Source organism: Melanerpes formicivorus, unplaced genomic scaffold, assembly GCF_026170545.1.
Source record: "Melanerpes formicivorus ecotype bairdi unplaced genomic scaffold, bMelFor1.0.p_v2 SCAF_56, whole genome shotgun sequence".
Taxonomy (NCBI): Eukaryota; Metazoa; Chordata; class Aves; order Piciformes; family Picidae; genus Melanerpes; species Melanerpes formicivorus.
In genome coordinates, this window is record NW_027142408.1 from 1687371 (window position 1) to 1705955 (window position 18585).

General features: G+C 50.4%; 1 protein-coding gene across 7 annotated transcripts in view; it reads right to left on the reverse strand.

Moving 5' to 3' along the window:
• Window positions 1-646: 646 nt before the first annotated feature.
• Window positions 647-18585, reverse strand: part of VPS13B (vacuolar protein sorting 13 homolog B) — a 327581-nt gene continuing 309642 nt past the window's right edge. For 6 of the 7 annotated variants that reach the window (XM_068161158.1, XM_068161154.1, XM_068161155.1 and 3 more), the window contains 6 exons: window positions 16884-17060; window positions 15877-16047; window positions 8875-9051; window positions 5909-6011; window positions 5056-5305; window positions 647-2662 (listed from right to left, as the gene is read on the reverse strand). In XM_068161158.1, the coding sequence (XP_068017259.1) occupies window positions 2423-2662; window positions 5056-5305; window positions 5909-6011; window positions 8875-9051; window positions 15877-16047; window positions 16884-17060 (1118 nt within the window). In that variant the 3' untranslated portion in view covers window positions 647-2422. The remainder of the gene's footprint in view (window positions 2663-5055; window positions 5306-5908; window positions 6012-8874; window positions 9052-15876; window positions 16048-16883; window positions 17061-18585) is intronic. The other variant, XM_068161156.1, reaches the window with a different exon arrangement.

The window sequence follows — 18585 nt, forward strand, 5'->3', positions numbered from 1 at the left end:
ACTGGAGTGCTGAAGCAGCTAAGTACAGGCAGCTGCTCTCTGCACAACTTTGTTTTCATAGTTCTCACAGCTCCTATGTAGCACAGGGTGATTTATATGCTGCCTCTGCACATGTTTCCATACGTGTGGTCAGAAGAGGGAGAAGGAACCTGCCTAATGCAGCAAAGATGCTGGCTTAATGCACCAGAGTAACCTAAGCAAGTGTTTGTTCCAGGACAAGGTAACTCAGGAAAACCACAAATGGATCTTAAACAGTGGCTGCAGTCTGCAAACTTAGAAACTGAGCTGCTGCCTTCACTCCTGCTTTACAGGTGCAGTGGCATCATCCTCTTGGTGCTTTGGGCTGATCAGTCTGAGGGACATAATGGGCAGATCAGTCTAATAAATAATGGACAGATCAGTCTGAGGGACAAATGGTGACTGCAATGCTGGTTTGCTTCACACAGCTGCTCAGCACACCTTTTTTGGCAAGCTAACAGTCAGTTGTTTTTAATTGGCAGGTATTGTCATGCTCTGTTGCATTCTCTGGTAGGTGAAGGAAGTCCAGTGACCAGCTGCAGCCTAGCAGGCTCTGCATGAGGCTTGGCTGTCTTGTCACTGTTCCACATGGGGACCTGTTGGTTACCTTGCAGTGGAATGCCCAAGTAGCTCAGCAGACCAGCTGTTACAGGAATAGCTTTATTATCTTTAAACAATCTCATTATATTACAATTTGCTCACCAATATGCAAAATTAGAAGTATTAAACATTTATTTCCATAAATTACCCAGGAGTGAAGCATGTGTGTGGGTATGTACAGAGACCTTCTAAAGGAGTGCCACTGGAACACCAGCTGAGGGATTCCATCACCATGAAATGCTGAGCCTGGAGGGGCTTAGTTCCCAGTCAGAAAAGGACCATGCAGAGCCCAGGCTGCTGCATTTCCAGCACACAAGAGACACAGCTTTTAGGAACACCTTTCACAACAAACAGGAGTGATGAGGAAAACATTGCAGTTACTGCATTCCTGCTGACTGCATTTGGTCAGGTGTGCATAGAAGTCAGTAACTACAAAGCAGAGCTGCTCCAAATGATGATCAGCTCCTATTTCAGTTCTTCTCTCTAAATCCAGCCCTGTTCAGGAATCCACAGACAAAATTCATGTCCACAGACAAGGGGAGAAAGGTAATAGGCAGAGCTGAAAACCAAGTAAGCTTTTGGTTGTTGGGATAAAAGTGGCAGAGCCAGGTTGGGTGTCTGAAGGAGCCTTAGCTGCGCCCAGAGACAGGGATTTCCTGGAGACTAAACCAGCTGAAACATGAGACACCCAAAGCTCGTTTGTCTTGATGTGCTTCATCTCCTATTGACAAGTGCACCGTGGTGGCATCAATAACTGTCCCTGCACTTGGTGCCTCTGGGTCCATACTTCAGGTCAGCTTGGCAAAAAAAATAATCTCTTTGCTTAGCACAAAGGTAGCTGAAAGGTCACAGTTTCTGAGTAGCCCTGGGCTGGGCGGTTCAGGGATGATGAGTGTGAAATGAATGAGGCCTTCAACGAGCACCTACGATGTGGAGGTGGCAGATCAGGAGGAGGTGAGGCCCACTAAGGCTGTACTGAGCACCCACACATCCAGGTTACACTGACCTTAAAGAGATTTTGGATGGATTTTAAGGAGACTAAGCTGTGTTTCTTCAATGTTTGAGCTGTGTGTTACTGGCTTCCAGCTAACAACTGAGAATGCACGAAGTCATACGGATGGTGAAAGGCCTGAAAGTGTGCTGGTGGGGAGAAGGAGGTTTCTGCATACAGACAGCGTTAAAAATCAATGCCCACTGTAGTTCCAGTTTTGTTCTGCACAGCACACAAAGGCACTAGTTTACAGTAAGGACCAACCCTGCAAAACTTCAGTCCAATGGAGGAAGCTGTTTTAAGGTTAAAGTGGTGCTAAACCCCAGCTGCCACTGTAACTTAAACCAGCCCCTCCGATGCTGAGGAAAAAGGTTTTGTGGTGAGAGGAGTGCTGGAGGGAAGGCTCAGCCTTGAGCAAGTCACAGACCTGGTTTCTAACAGAGCCTGGCAGGCTCTAGATCTGGCACAGCAGGGGCTGGTACACAGCAGGGGTGTGCGGCAGGAGGGTGGGGGTGTGGCAGGAGGGTGGGGGCGCGGCAGGAGGGTGTGCACGCAGCCCGCCCTTAGGCTCAGATCTGGGCTTATTCAAAGGGATTCTGACAGAGTTCTAGTCCAGGCCTGTTCCCTTTGACTTGGTTCATTTGCTGCAAGACTCTTCCTCCAGGACTAGTGTTTTGGCTAGGGAGCAGGAACGTTGTCAGGATCAGGAAAGCTCTTTGGCTTTACTTGGTTTCATCTCCTGCCTCCTCCAAAATGACAATGTACTGTAGGTACTGCAGAGACGCTATGACGCTGCTGTACTCACCACAACCATCAATGGAATCCTTTCCTTAAGGCTTTGTTTTTCACCATGGTGAATTTACTGATGAATATGTGGGAGAAGTTTGGCTCAACCACATACTGATAGGTTTTGGTGACAGCTGGCAGGTGCTCGGCGGGCTGTGGTGCCGGCAGGGTGGCGGTGCCGGCAGCCAGGTGGGAAGATGCCTTTGTGATGTACTCCACCAAACGGTTGTACTGTTGCTCTGACAGCCTCTCTCTAGCTCCATCTGCCTGGGATCAGAGAAGAAGGAGGAGTTACTGAGTAACTGAGCTCAGCAGTAAGGACAGTAACTTCACAGTGCTGTCTGTAGCTAAAAGGGATCTTGCTTACAGTTGCCTAATATGTTTTAATCAACAGTGCTCTGCAGCCCAGTGCTTGGGGGCTTAGTCCTCACATGTGCTGTTTTGGTATGCTTCTAAGAAGCCACAGAAAATGAGAATTGCAGGGATGGACACCTTGGTCAAGAGTAGATCTTCACAAGAGACTGAATTTAGAGTCCAGCCCAGAGCCACAAAGCTGCTGAAGGCAGTGGAACATCTCCCTGTGAAGACAGGCTGATGGAGCTGGGGCTGTGGAGCTTGGAGCTGTGTTTGCTGCTTAGCAAGTAGGAACACTCCTGGCTCAAATCATCACCACAAAAATGCCACAGGGAGCAGGCTGAGGGGCAAGCTCAGAAGCTCAGGGCTGGAGCCTGTGCTTAGGAAGAGCAGCAGTGGTGCAGTGGGCAGAGTGTGGCAGTCATGGATGACAGCAGCACCAGAGGCTGCCTTTGCCAAGTCTGTTTTTGCTGTGCTGCCCTCTGCCTTAGCTGCACCTGCCCTTACTGCTTTCATCACCACACATTTGCACTGCATGCTCAAGAGCCTGCATCAGCACAAGAGGTTGTGTGCTGAGGCTGGGTGGCTCCAGACTTCCAGCTCCTCTGCAGTGGGACTCTTGTGTTTCTATCCAGAGCCTCTGGAAAAACCTGCCTTTGGTGCAGCTGTCTTTGGCCTGCCCAGCAGCTCACTGTGAGTACTCACAGGGTATGTGGGAATGCTGGGCCCTGCACATGCCATGGAGGGCTGTGCTGTGGAACCATTTGCCCAGATGTCCTTAACATCCCCAGCTGCAGCAGCTGTGGGGGGATTAGAATTAGGGCTCCTGTCCCTTGCCTTCCCTTACCCCAGACAGGCAGCCTCTCTGCCTCATTACCCTCTTGCTGCAACCTTTGGGCAAGCAGCATCCCTGAGAGCAGCAGCCTGTTCCTCACCCCTTGGATAAGCAGATCCAAAGACAAGAACCATCACACTATAGCCTGCTAAAAAAAGACCTGGGCTGGTGCTGAAGTTGGGGCTAAGATGGGTCGAATGCATCAGATGCCTGAGGGAGAACAAACAATCTTCCTCTTCCCTCCAGGACAGTAGCTCTGGCCTGAACAGGGTAGTCTGGATTCAGTTTGCTGTGTGCCTCCAGGAAACACTGAGCACTTGGGGAGGAAAAAAGCTGAGCTTTGCCCACTTGCATCAACATTTAAGTAAAGCCTCATGTAGTTTTGTGGTGAGAGAAGGAAACTTCAGTCAGCAGCATTCTGTGAGGCTGAGGTTAGTGGAAAGACAATAAATAGAAATAGAGAATTCACCACTAAAATAAGCTTTCACAAAAGCAATCCAAGTGCTGTCATGACACAGAAGTCCTTGTTGGAGCCAACAGCAAAGCTCTGTGGTGACTTTGGAGAAGTTAGGGCCCTGCTGAAGGTGCTGAAGCTCTTTGGCACACCTCAAACTTGATGGGGTTTCGTTGTTTGAAGCAGAAGCCTGTGCAGTGACCTGCACTCTGCAAAACCAGCTGGGACAGGCCTGTTTGAAATGACCTCTCCTGAGTCCTTTGGGAATTTCATATCATAAACCTTGTAAGAAAGTAATGTTGCTCTGCTGTTAAAAGGAGAGAATGAATCCAACCCCTCAGCACTCAGATGGCTCTGAGATCTGTCAGTGTCACAGTACCACAGTATATTAGAGGTTGGAAGGGACCCCCAGAGATCATTGGGTCCAACCTCCCTGTCAAAGCATAGGAGGATGAAAGATTTGTGCTCTGATTAGCAAGCCCTTGGTGCATCCAATCCCAGAAAGAAGTGGATCCCCTTGGAAATGAGCATCTGCAGAAGAAGGACGAGCTAAGGAAGCAAATACAGCAAGCAGCAGAGGAGGACCTCAGCATTGCAAGTGACAAGATAAGCAATGTGCTGAAAGCAGCAGGCACCAGCACCACTGAACTGCTGAAAGAGCATTCCCAGAACAACAGGAACTGGTCTCACTGCGACTCTGCAGGCACAGGCTGCCTTGCCAGGCAGCAAACACCTTGGGCACGTGGTGAGAACCTCCTGAGAAAAGAGGTGGTGCTCACCAAGCACCCAGACTGCCTCTGCTTTCTCCCTCAGCCAGCTGCTGTCACTGATAGGAAATGTGCTGCTCAAGAAGACAGGAGGGAGGAGATGCCCTTCTCGTCCACAGGGTGACACAGCTGTGTGAAGGGCAGCTCTCCTACTGTGGCACCTAGACCTCTGGCCTTGCAAGCCGAAGGTGAGCTTGCCTGTTGCCAGGAGCACCAGCAGCAGGCTAACTTTATCTACTCAAGTCTTTACCTCCACATCAGAAGGCACTCTCTGCTGCTTTAGCTGCACCTTCAGCAGGTCTTCTTGCTGCTCATCTTCCAGGCACTCGATCTCGGTCACAGGGAATGCCTGCTGCTGGGTGTCTTCACTGATGCTGACCACAAAGAGCACCTCTGAGGTGAGCAGCAAGCAGCCTTCATGCTGCTGGCCTGATCCACTCACAATCATGACATCTAAGGCCATGTGGACCTCTGGCCTGCCCAGAGACTGCAGCATTTTCCTGCATTGCCAGGAGAACAAAAGAACCAAAAAGAAAGCAGTGTTATGCATTGGGTCCTCCAGCATTTCTTTTGCTCTCATGTTTTTACTTAAGCCTGTAGCTATCACCTACAACTATAAAGTAGGGAGTACATTCCAGGTCTCCATTACTGAAATGAGAGAATGAATGTGAAACTGTTCCTCAGCAGAGCTCCTTAATCATCCCTTGCCAAATTGGCCTGAGGACTGTGCTGGGTCAGCCTATTTCCCTTCCTAACAGAACAATCGCCCTGAGAAGTGGCTCAGTGCAGCAAATAAAGCTATCTTCACTAGCAGCTGTTGCTGGAGAGGTGCAGGATTCCCTTGGGCTCCGGGCAATGATAAATAAGAACTCACTGAATGCCATTAAATAAAGATCAGCTCCATATTTGCAGGGCTGGAAGCAGATCAGCAGCCCTTCGTTTGCAGACTGGGTTTCCATGCACTACCTTTGTGTTTAATGTTCCTAAACAAACTGCCATAACTCAGCCTCTTCCAGGGAGCAGCCTCTTGGCCTGACCGCAGGCCAGCAGCCATTAACAAGCACTGTGGATGTCCAAATGAGCAAGTGTCTCAGTAACATTACCAGACATATTTGACGTGGCTGTTTGGAGCCTGCTCCACGAGCTGATCGCTGGGCTGGGCGCGCTGCTTGGGAAGCTGAGACAGTCCAGCTCCGTGCAGAATACCTGTGGGGGAGAGTTGCAGTCCTTCAGTGCTTGTTTGCTGCACACCAGTTACACGCTGCAGTGATGTCACCTGCTTAGAGCAGTTCATAAAGCAGTGCAGATCCAGGATGATGTCACATCTTTGGAAGCTGCAGGCCAGATAATTCATTAAATCTCACAGAGCAAGAGCTGTGCACTTAACCCTGCTGATCTCCCATTAGTGAGAAACAAACCCCCCACTCAGCCTTGCAGTCTGCCCAGCAGAGTGCTCCTGAGGGCTGCCACTTCAGGGGAGGATGGGACACACCCCTTAGGGTTTGTGCAGAAAAAGCAAGGCCACTGCTAACTTTCTTGCTTAACATGCAAATGCTTCCACCTGCCTGTTGCCAGCGCTGCAGACCAGCAGGCAAGCCTGGCTGGAGGCTGCATTTAAACCTTCAGTGGCTCCACCCGGCTGCTGAACACACACCACAGCCCTTCGGGACATCTCCCATGGCAGCTGCTGTATTGGGAACTCTTCTTTGTGCCAGCTCAGAGCAGACACTGCAAGCAGCAGGTTTCTAAGAGGCTCTCCCCAGCTGAAGCTGGTCCAGTCTGTGTGCTTGTAAACTTGTAAGGACAGTCACCAGAAAGCCTGAGCGGGTTGCAAACAATGTCACAAATGAAGGAGTGTTGGAACCTTTTAGCAGACAGGAAGTTGGTTGTGCAGTAGGCACTGTCTGAGGGCTTCCTGCACAGTTACTCTTTAAGCACATGAAGAAAATTGGCCTTTGTCTACTGAAGGCTTCCAGTGCAGCAGAAGGCATCTCTGTGTAAGGGTGTCAAGGACTCGGATTCCTCTTGACACAATGGAAAACAATTCAAACAAAGCATCCAGGCTGGGAAAAACCCTTCAATTTGCAGCACACATGTTGATGGTAACACTTAAAAGCAGCATCCCAGTTGGCTTACCAAGGTTCTCAGCATTATGTAAGTGAAAATGTTATTTACAGATGGAGCAAGAGAGAACATGTGTTTACTTTCTGTGTGGTCCCCCACCCCTGGGTCCCCCCCAGGAGGCTCGGTCCCACTTCCAATCCAGTTGTGGGTAAGAGTTGCTTGAACTCTTGTGTGCTTTCCTCTCACGCACTGTCAGCTATTATTGATACACTTTTTATGGCTTTTTTTTTTTCCTCCTGGCTAAGTGCTTTTGCCAGTGCTCATGGAAACTGTGATGTCTTGTTTACCCTCTGCAGTCAGCACTGTCCCTGTGCTCTTACCAGCTTTGTGATAAAGACTGTGCCGGAATTCAATCCAGAGGGAGCAATGCCATGGGCAGCACAGCCAGCACGCAGCCAGCAGGCATTCTCTGACCTTACCAGGCCAGGCTTTACACCTAAGGATGCATCATTCATAGAATGGTCCAGGTTGGAAGTGACCTCAGAGATCATCTCCTCCAACCTCCCCACCATGGGCAGGGACACCTCTCAACTAGAATCAGCTGCTCAAGGCCTCATCCAACCTGGCCTTCAACACCCCCAGGGAGGAGGCATCCATGTCCTCCCTGGGCAGCCTATTCCAGAGTCTCACCACCCTTGTACTGAAGAACTTCTTCCTCAGCTCCAGTCTAACCCTGCTCTCCCTCAGATTCAAACCATTCTCACTTGTCCTGCCTCTAGACACCCTCAGGAAAATTCCCTCTGCAGCCTTCCTGTAGGATCCCTTCAGGTACTGAAAGGCAGCTCTAAGGTCCCCCTGCAGTCTTCTCCAGGCTGAACACCCCCAGCTCCCTCAGCCTGTCCTCATAGCAGAGGTGCTCCAGCCCTTGGATCATCTTTGTGGCCTCCTCTGGACTCACTCCAGCAGCTCTGTGTGCTTCTTATGCTGGGGACACCAGAACTGGAGGCAGGATTGGAGGTGGGGCCTCCAAACGCTCTGAGGTTCAGAACATTTCCTATTTACACTCACACAAACCAGACAGAGCTGATTTGAAAGAACTGTGATAATGAAGTGCTTCATTTGTGTCTTTAAATAGACTGCTTCAAGGAATGAGTTCTGAATGGGGTGGGGAGCATGGGAACAATATCCTAAGCTGCAGCCCTAGAAGAACTCTTCCATTCTAATCCACAGCTCACAAGCAGAAGTATTGCTGGTGAGTAAAGGCTGCAATCTGCAAGCCTTGTCTGGTGTGATCAGTGGAACAAAACTATTGACACACTGTCCTTGTATTCTCTGACTTCCCCACACCCTGCCCCACTTTCAAACATCCAGACCAGCAGCTTTGCTTGATTGATACTGGAAGCAAGCTCCTGTCTTTGGAGATTTTATCTGTCACAGTTTTTGGTCAGTCAGAAGCCTTCACATCTACCTGAGAGAGCTCACTGGCACTAAGTGCTCAGTCTGGCTGGAACCCCCAGCTCTGGCTGGCTGCCTGGGTACCCACAAAGGGGCTGCATGCTCACAGTGCTGCCGTGCAAAGGGGATGCCCGCCCTGCATTCCTCACTTTTCTCCCAGGAACACAAATCTGCCTCTGTGCAGAGACAGCACAGCTCTGTCCCTGCCACAGCAAAGCTCTTGAAGAATCATGGATCCAGCGTTGCTCTAACACTTCCATGTCAAAACCTCTGCTGTGAGCACACGTTCCTGTAACTAATTTTCCTGGATTCCAACAATGATTTCATGCTCTCTGCATTCTGTTTCTGTACAGGACTGATGGGTAACAGAGAAGCACAACATGATGGCCTTCAGGAGAACCGGCACAATGCTGCTGACTACAGAGCAGCAGCGTTTCTAGACCTTCCTCGGGGGCACACAGCTCCTGAGCCCAACAGGAAAGGCACAGCAGGCTGTATCTGAAGAGCACATTAGGGTTTAAAGGGGGTTGTTAGGAACAGAGAAACTCACCATAACCTGTCTGGGACACCAGCTCAGCTGCCCCTCCAATGGGCTTTGTGAAGACCCCCATGAGTCCTTTGCCCACTCCAGAGATGACTCCTCTGGCTTTCTGCCCGGCTGAAGCTTGGGCCTCCGATACTCGCTGGAAGTTCTGCATCGGCTGGTCCACAATCCCAGCAATTGCACCTGGGAAAACAAAGAGTCCCAGGAATTAGTGGAGGTTAATATCCCAGAATAGACCCAAATCTTCCTGCTGGAGCTGAATGCTGCTTGGACTACGGACTGCACCCCAGCACCCCACTCCTCTTGCACAGCTCTTCAGCAGGCGAGCAGTTAGCTAAGCAGAACCTTAGCTTCAGTTTCAGTGTGACCCCAACTGCCTCCTCTTTGCTAAACTGTATTTTACTCCTTTCAGCATCCAGATGCCTTAAGCCATCAGTGTGCTTTCCTCTCAAAGGCTTTCTCTGTGTGCTTCCCCCCACCCAGTGTGATTTAGCTCATTCTGTGCAGCAGCTCTGAACATGCTGGACTACAGGCCACCAGTTTGAGAATGCTCAGGCTGCCATGGGAATGAGATTTTCATGTAAGCCTGGGACTGACTTCATGAGAATAAAAACTGCCTGTGTCCAATAGATCATTTTTATGTCCTCCTGCACTGCCAGACGTGGTCATAAGCTAATGCAACTTTTGATCTATGACTGAGATTAGCAGAATTAGACTCTGAGACTTTGTGTTACTTTTTGGTGCAAAGGATCATATTTTACTTTAATGTGCAGAGGTCAAACTTTTACAAGTGACACGGTGACCTGGCCAGCTTTTAGTATCAACAGAGAGCTTTGGCTTAAATCTTCCTAAATGTAAACAGGTATGTGAGGTGGGACACTGCTTTGATCTTGACTCCACTCTGGCCACTTAAGCACAGACACGTCCCCAGTTATTGTAATTTTGATAGATCAGCTCTTTGGAAGCTGCTGAGTGCCAGGCCTGGGCAGGGTGACATCAGCTAGAGAGTGGCCTGCCTGATGGGAGGTGCTTTGCTCCGGCTGCAGGCCCCTCAGCCGGCTCTCAGTTCACACCTTCAGCTGCAAAGATCAAGATAAAACGATTACTTAAGGAGCAGGACTGAGTGTCACCTGGATAGCCAGGCATTTTTACTGCAAGCCAGAGAGTTCTGAAGATTCTGGTTTGTGTGTGGAAGCAAGCCCAGGCACAACTCCACAGCTCTGGACAATCACAGCCCCACGTGTTCCCCAGCGCGGCGTGCGCTGGTCAGCTAGCTGGGAACCAGTGTTCAGGTGGTTTGAGTTACCATTACTGGACAAGTGGAGAAGTGCTGACTTTGAACAAGAGCTAACATCCTACTTACACACTGGTTTTCTTTCCAAAGACAGGGAGAAGCAGCAGCACACATTTCCCCAGATCCCTGTCTATCAGCAACTCAAGAAACTCACACCCCCCATGAATCCCTCCCTCTGTCTCAGAGAGATTGCTTCCAGCTTCTCTGTGTGCATCCCTTGCTGGTGACCAGCAGGAAATGCAGGTCTGCTTGAGAGTGATACCAAGGCTGAGTGTGCAGCTGGACTCTCAGCCTTTGTGCCACAAAGGCCATCAGGATTTCTTAATGCTATGCCATGGAAATAAAACATTTTCAGCTGAGCTCCCTTCCATTAGTACTTCCCAGCTGCTGCTGGCCTAGGATAGCCCAGCACTGCATTCCACAAGTGGGACTGTTCAGCCAGCCTTCTCTTTTCTACTCATGATGCATTTGAAGGCATAAACCACTACTTGCTGCTCTGCTAAGCTGCAGTATTGTGTTACCCTGTGACCTCCTTCACCCTATCTATGGAGGTCATCCACAGCAACTGCAGTTTCAGAACAGGAGTTATTGCCTTATTAAATGTAATCCACCTAAGTCCTAGCACTAGTAAATTATTTACTGCAATACACTCAAGCAGTGTTATAAGGTAATAATAAATAAGAGCCTACTCCAAAGGACCTGTGGTATGCTCCAGGCACTTCTCAGCTGGAATTAGGCCCAGAGGACAAGGAAGAAGAATGGGAACTGCTGTGACTGTGTTATATGAGATCATTTATATAGTACCCCAAATAATACACAGCTTAATTAGCCACTTGTTTAGTACTTGCACACTTGGTGTTACTCTGCCATTTTATGCATGCTCTGCAGTTGGCTGTAAAGCCACTGCCCTTTAGTACCTCCAATCCTTCTGCAAGTCCTTCCTACCTGTCAAAGGTTTAACCAAGGATCTCCTCTTAGCTCTCTGCTCACCCTTTGTAATGTCTTAGCTCAGACTGCAGCCCACTGGCACCACTCATTCATGTGCTCACAAGTCACATAACAAACTGTAGCCCTACTCCCTTCAGTAAAGAGTAGCTGCTCCTGCCCCCCTTGTGTGGGCAAGTCAGGTCTGTGCAGTTCCTTTGCTGTGTGCATCACTTGTGGACAAAGGCAAGAGAACAGCAGGTCAAAGGCTGAGCAACTCTCCAAACCCAACAGCAGCAAGGTAATGGTGGCACACACATGAGGTTCACTGCATCTCCTGACACTAGGTACTGCCAAACAGATGTCCCCCTGTGTCCCTGTGGCTTCCTTCTCTCTAACATAAAGTCACTGGTAGAGGCATCACGCTGGATGGGGCTTACCACAGAAAGCTTCTCCCCCCAGACTTTGGCAAGGTGTGAGAGAAGCAGATCATTCTCACAAGCTGTGGTCTTCCACTGTCCCTGAGCCTGCTCTGGAGGAATGTTTATTTTCAGATGAAACCATTCTCCATCTCTCCTTCCTGCCTTACCCTAGGCACTGGGTTTTATGTGCATGTCCACATGTGTGCACACAGATTATGCATGGATAGGAAAAACCCTCCATAAAATTAAACACCAAAGCAACAAAACAAAACCATATTCCTCCATTACTGGACCAAAGAGGTTCCAGCAACACCAAACCATCTGCTAAACATCAGCTGGGGTGCACCCTGGCTAATGCATGCTGCTGAGTAACCATAAAAAAGATGCTTTGATAGCTACAAAACGCAGAGAGTTCGGAGTCTATCACCGGATTACTTCAAGCAGCATTTGATTACCGGCAGCCACCGGCTGGCTGAGCACAGCACAGCCCAGCAGAGCTCAGACCAAGGAACAACTGGGAGAAAATCCCCCACCAGGAGAGGCTGCCCACGCTCTGCCACGAGGCTGGAAGATAGCCCAGCTGAAACCAGTCTCCTTTCTTTTGTCTTTCTATTTTGTACCCTCTGTCATCCTCCAGGATTGCTGCAAAGGCTCCACACCAAAACCGTGGCTGAAGCACAGCTCCATTCCACAAACACAACAGAAATACAGATGACAGAAGAGGGCATCTGCTGGTGTGTGCTGGTACATGTGCAGAGTGGGTGTGCAGAACAGAAGCATAGAATGGTCCAGGCTGGAAGGGACCTCCAAAGCTCATCCAATCCAACTTCCCCACAGTCAGCAGGGACATCCCCAACTAGACCAGGTTGCCCAGGGCCTCGTTGAGCCTCAGCTTGAGTATCTTCAGGGAAGGGGCCTCAAGCACCTCCCTGGGCAACCTGTTCCAGTGTTCCACCCCCAGGATGAGTACTGACTCTTAGTATCTTGCTTGTAGATGGGCAAATGTGGAGTAGCCCTGATGCAGCGAGAGCCTCAGTCATGAACACCTGAGCCTCTGCACTGCAGGCTTTATCTCCTCCAGCAGCACAGTTACACTGCCAGGCACTGCCACTCACTGCCAGGCACTGCTACTCACTGCCAGGCACTGCTACTCACTGCCAGGCACTGCCGCTCACTGCCAGGCACTGCCGCTCACTGCCAGGCACTGCCACTCACTGCTGCTCACTTCCAGGCACTGCCACTCACTGCTGCTCACTTCCAGGCACTGCTACTCACTTCCAGGCACTGCCAGGCACTGTTGCTCACTTCCAGGTGCTGTTACTCACTTCCAGGCACTGCTACTCACTGCCAGGCACTGCCACTCACTCCCAGGCACTGCTACTCACTGCCAGGCACTGCCACTCACTCCCAGGCACTGCTGCTCACTTCCAGGTGCTGTTACTATCAATTTGCTTTCCCCAAAGGCTGGAAGGAGTAACAGATGCTGAGCACTGTTGTGCCTGTGGAAAATGGCTTTGCAGCAAGGAGCCACCTCAACACAGTGTTCTTCCTTAGACCAGTATTGAACACCCACAGCTTCAACAGCCTCTTTTACATGGCTGCACATCATCATTTTAGGCTTTATTCCATCGTGCAAAATGCAAAAGCCAGCTCCTAGGTAGGAAGTGCCGATCATCTAAATGTTTAAATACAACTTCATGGCTCTTGGGTCCAACCTTATGACAGCAAAGCACACCTAGGGTAAGCTTCTGCTTCTTTCACACACAAATGTTACTAACATGACCCAGAAGTCTCCCCTGAACTAGCAAAGAAGACGACAGCTGGCCAAAGATAACAATCAAATCAAACAACACCCTGACAGTGCTTGAGTCATTTACAACGAGACAGGACAAAGCACTTAAGAATGTACCACAGGGAACAACTTGCACTGAGAAGGAGACAAGAGTACAGGAGTTTGGCCCCGATTCAGCAAAGCTCTTAAGCACATGCTTAAGTGCTCTGCTGAACCAGGGCCACCGTGAGCCAGCTCCTCAGAAAAATCAGCAGTGCAGCTCTTCCTTCTGCGTGGACACCAGAAAGTGTCACTGAGCGGAGGGCTGCTGCGGGCCTGTGCCCAGGCACCGGCTCTGCATTGGTTGCTCTAGCAGCTGCTTGCCATGGTCAGATGGCTGGCACGGGTGTGACAGTGCAGTGACCATCCTGGAAACCTTTTTCACACTTCTCAGTCTTACAATTAAAAAGTCATAAAGCTTATGGCTTCCAAGGGTCTGTGCTCGTCTCTACTCATCCTTGGGAAGGAACTCAACACAGCAGCTCCTCTTCCTTATGCAGGCAAAACCTGGAAGTGTTTGCAGAGGAAGCATGTTCACTGAACATGCTGCTGAAGGCAAGCAGCAGGGTGATCCCTCCCCTTCAACAGCAACTGGTTTTGCTTTGGAAGCCACAATACCCTCTACTCAATGGTCAGGACAGAAACAGCCTTCAGGTGGACGGGTGCAAACTGCAACACAGGGCTCAGCGTAGCTCAGGTCTGGCACCACTCACGCCAACACTGCTGCTATCCAGAGGAAGCAAGCTTTGAAGAATCAGCTTTAGATAAATGAAAAACCCCTGAGAGCCACAGTGGAACATTTCTGGTTCTTCCCTAAGTGAGAGGTCCCACACTGCTCAACTCCAGCCACCAAAGAAACAGAGCTATTTATCTGGGTGCTTCCTTACCTCCGCCGCTAACAGCTGAGGGTATCGGGCAGGGAGGAATCTCTAAATGGCAGCAGGCCTAAGAACAAGCTCCTAGCTTGCAGAGGACACCATTTTAAAGCTCTGAGTTCCTAAAATGAAGTCTGATTGCTCAGGCAATCAGGGACACTGAAACTGGAACCCTTGGCTTTGGCTTTGTGTTTACCTCAGGCGTGCTTGCACGCAGGGCGGCGGAGGCACGGCGGAGTTCTGCACGCGTGTCACCAGCTCCTGCCTCCTGTCAACAGCAGAAACTTTGCCTGGGGACAGCCACAGCTACAACGTGCTGCTCTTTGATTCAGGCTGTACAGATGATGCTTTTAGCTCTGAAGGGCTCTGGTGAGAAGAGGGCACAGCCACCACATCACCTTGCTGTCTTACTAATAACTGAGCAAAGATCACCAAACCATTTCACCAGCACACAGGCCCCAGGCTGACACAGTGCTTCTAAAAGTATAACCTTTCATCCAGCTCCTCAGCCTGCCTGCCCTTAGCCCAATAAAACAAGAAGGAAAAATAAAACCCTTCTCCAAACTCCCTCTGACTTGCAACACCACTAACAGTTCACTGTTGGGATAGTAGCTACCAGCGTATGAAGTTTCTTCTCCAGGCACAGCTCTCCCAGGACACTTGCTGGTTGCAGGCATTATCAAATGACAGTGCTTCACATCATCTACTGCTATTGCTTCAAATAATTTCCAGTAACTTAACCCAAACTTGTAACATTTTTACCACTTCCTCTTTGGGGCTTTCAGGGTTGTGGTTGCAAATTTAGGAGTTGTGTACACTACCGAAGATTAGGAAAGAGGACAAATCCTTTCAGGCTTCAGCTCCTCTAACCTTTTGCACTGGGCTGCTTTTGGTCACTTTGATCTCCAAGGGATTCATACTCTTTAATATGTCCTGGGGAACTCTGCCAAGCAGTACAGTTCTGCATTCCTTTGCTGTGTGACAAGCAGAAGTAACCTAGGGAATCCAGCCTCCTACTGCATAACTCCTTGAAGAGGTTTTTCCAGTGTGGGTTAGTTTGCAAACGTTTAGGTACTATTTTGAAAGAGCCAGAGCGGTCCTGACTTCTAACCAAGCCTCTTGGCTGCCTGCTGAATGCACTGACACTGAATCAGGATGAGCTGGGTCTCCCTAAGAGCAGAATTCCCCATCAAAGCTTACTTAACATCTGCACTAGGTTCAAACAGCTTTCATATCAACCCAAGAATCCCTGATATCTACTGTGCAGCAGACCAGGCAGGTTCTGAAGGCATTCCTGTAACTCACTGGAAAGCAAACAGCAGCACCATGAGGTCTTTGTGCTGACTTAGTTACAAGTCACCCTGCCTGATACAGCATGATCCTTTTCTTCTCAGATCTGCATCATGGACCAATGAAAATGCTATTTCACAAAGAGAGTGCAAGCTCATCCTGTGTCTGCAATCATCCTGCTAGCAAAAACCCCCTTACAACAGTCACTAAACCCTGACAGAGAGAAACAGCATCCCAGACACCTGCTGTGAGGCGATGCCACCAGAAAACACCAAAGCACACAGAGCTGGCAGTTGTCACTCAGCTGCAGCGGGGCTGGAGAGCAGGTCAGCAAACAGTGTCATCACTCAGCCTTCGTTAGCAGCACATTACCTAGCAGGCTAATGCCTAGGCGAGACAGGCCCTGCCTCAGTCCTTCTCCCAGGCTCTCTGGCAGCTGCCGCCTCCACTCCTCTTGCCGGTTGTAGTGCTCCTCATCCAGGGACAGCCTGTCCATATTCCGGGCGAGACTTGTTGCCAGGTTGGTGATCGAGGTCAGCGTACCTAAACACACAGAGAGACACAGCTGGGGCTGGATCAGCAGGCTTTGATTTAAACCAGGGAGATGTTCTGTGCCTCGCTGCAGGACGGAGCTCCCCAGCACAGCAGCAAAGCCATCTGCATGGTCACCCGTGTGGAACGGGCACGCCACCACCTCACACTTTTACATCAGCCCCCACCAGGTTTCCCTGGCTGCTGGGAAGAGGAACTCATCCAAACATCCTTGCCCAGCTCCCAAACTTCTGTAAGGCTAACCTGAGTGGAGGGGGAGTGAGGGAAAGGTAAACAAATGTTTACAGCAGGAGCCCGGGAGGATGTGCCCCGAGGGAGCCTGGAGGAGCAGCGAGCAGCTGCAGCCCTCCTGGGCGGCTGGAGCCACGCGATGGCACTGTTTGTACAGACTTCGCCCAGCAGAAGGGATCTGAGCTCAGGCCCTGCTCTCCCAACCAGCTCTGACAACTGCAGCCACTCTTTTCTTTCAGAAAGAAGCAATAACAAAGATGATGAGGCAGCTGTGCCGAATTTCTGATGGGCAGCAGAAGAGCAGAACACCTTTAATATTTCTGCAGTTATCACACGAAAGCCTGGCAGAGCCGACCTTCATTTCCCACTGGGAGGTTTAAAACTCTGAGGTTTCTGACATGTTCTCATGCACTGCAGTTAAGCAATGATCTGCTTCATGCATGAGATGTTGTAAGCGAGCTTTGTTCCCCTCCCGGCGCTTCGCTGCAGCCCAGCAGGCCGAGCAAAGCTGCAGGCAATGCCGTTTAAAGCCTTAGCACAGCCTGCAACAACGCCACAACGAGCCGGTCGTTAGAACAACAAAGTGAAAGCTCTACCTTTGGAAATGTGCTTTACAAACGATGTTGTTCCTCTGGAAACTCCGCTGACAAACGCTCCTGGGCCCCGGGTCAGCCCCTCATAGGGCAGCCTAAAGAAGTCTGCAATGCCATTTCCTATGCTTCTGACCAAACTCGCCGGGCTCCCAAGGATTTCCAGCGACCCGACGACCCAGCCTGTATGGAGAAACAGGGCACATGTCAGGGCTGCAAGAAGCGCTGGAGCAGCAGCACCTGTGAGGAGCTCACTCCTTAATTATCTTTTTCACACCCAGACTTCATTGCATCGTGAACTCCCTTTGAGCAAGCCCCAGGAAATAACTCGGGCACTGCGCATTCAGCAACGGCAATCTTTCATACTTTGCAAATCAAAGAACTCCTTCTGGCAAGCTCACAAATAGCTTCAGAATGACTTCCTGCAGGAGCTGCCCCTAGTTCTGCTGAGAGTGTGCTCGGGAAGTGGGTGCTGGAGCCTCCCGGCCTGCAGGGATGGGGAGCTCAGATGAGTGCGGGGGTTCGGAGGCTCGCAGGCAGCGCCGCGATTTCACATCCCCTGTGGCAGGCACTTTACACTGACACGAGCACCGCTTCGCAGCAGCCTGCAGGCCAGTGGCTTGATGGAGTGTGAGGGAAGAGGATGCAGGTTTTTGACAAGTGCTTAAGAAGTTACTTTAACTCCAGCCCAACCCTCCTAAGCTGATCACTTTGTTTCAGGGCGCGGGGAGCGCCAGACAAATGCCTCCTGCTCAGCGCAGTTGTGTAAACAGCACTGACATCGACGTGCTGATTAGGTTACTCATAGGGGAGTATTCCTTGCGCCGGTCCCAGGAGAGCTATCTGCCGAGCTGGTTTCCTATAGAAACGCAGGGTTGCCAGCAGCCTATTGGACGGCCCAGTGCACAGCAATCTGTTGCTGGGAAGCTGTTTGCAGGTCTTGTCTTTCTCAGGCTGGTTGGCAGCAGATTTATTAGGGAAATAGTGCTGCAGAACGACTTTTTTTTTTCAGCAGCCTGGAGAGACTGCTTCAGAAAGGGCAATAAATGTTAAATGAAGCTGCCTGGTCTTTGAGCTCTGCTACCAGCACTTTCAACTGGCACTGCCAGAGCAACGCAAGGCATGACAGGGCCAGGAGGCTGAAAGATGGACACACTGGCCCTCCTGCTCTCCCACTAAGGGCCCTTGATCTGCACTGCCCTCTCATTTCCATCTCATCGCTGCAGACTCCTGCTGTCCAGATGCTTCTCTTGTTTTCTCTTAACCCCTCCCAGTCACTCCTGTGGAAGGCTGAATCATGAAACTGAACAGAGGAGAAAATGTTACTCATATGAAGTGAATTAGTGTCACACTATCATTCTAAGCCCCCAGAAAATCTATTATTCTTGTTGAATGCATCCCACATTTCAGACCTGGCAGGTTGAGAACTCCACTGTCTGTAGCATACAAAGTGGGAACCACAGCAGACATAAGGGAGAGGGTGGGATGGACTGTGAAAACCAAAAGCAAGCATGACTGGCAACGTGACAAGCAAAGCATCAGAGAGCAGTGTGGCCTGCCCTGGACAGGAGTGAGTGTCCCCCGGGCTGGGGACCGGGGGACGCCAGCAGTGCGGGCTGGGCCGGTGGCTCCCTCCCTGGCTTATCCTTGCCACTGTGTGAAGTGATGAAAAGCTGGGGAGCAGTGTATGGATGGAAGAGATGCTCCT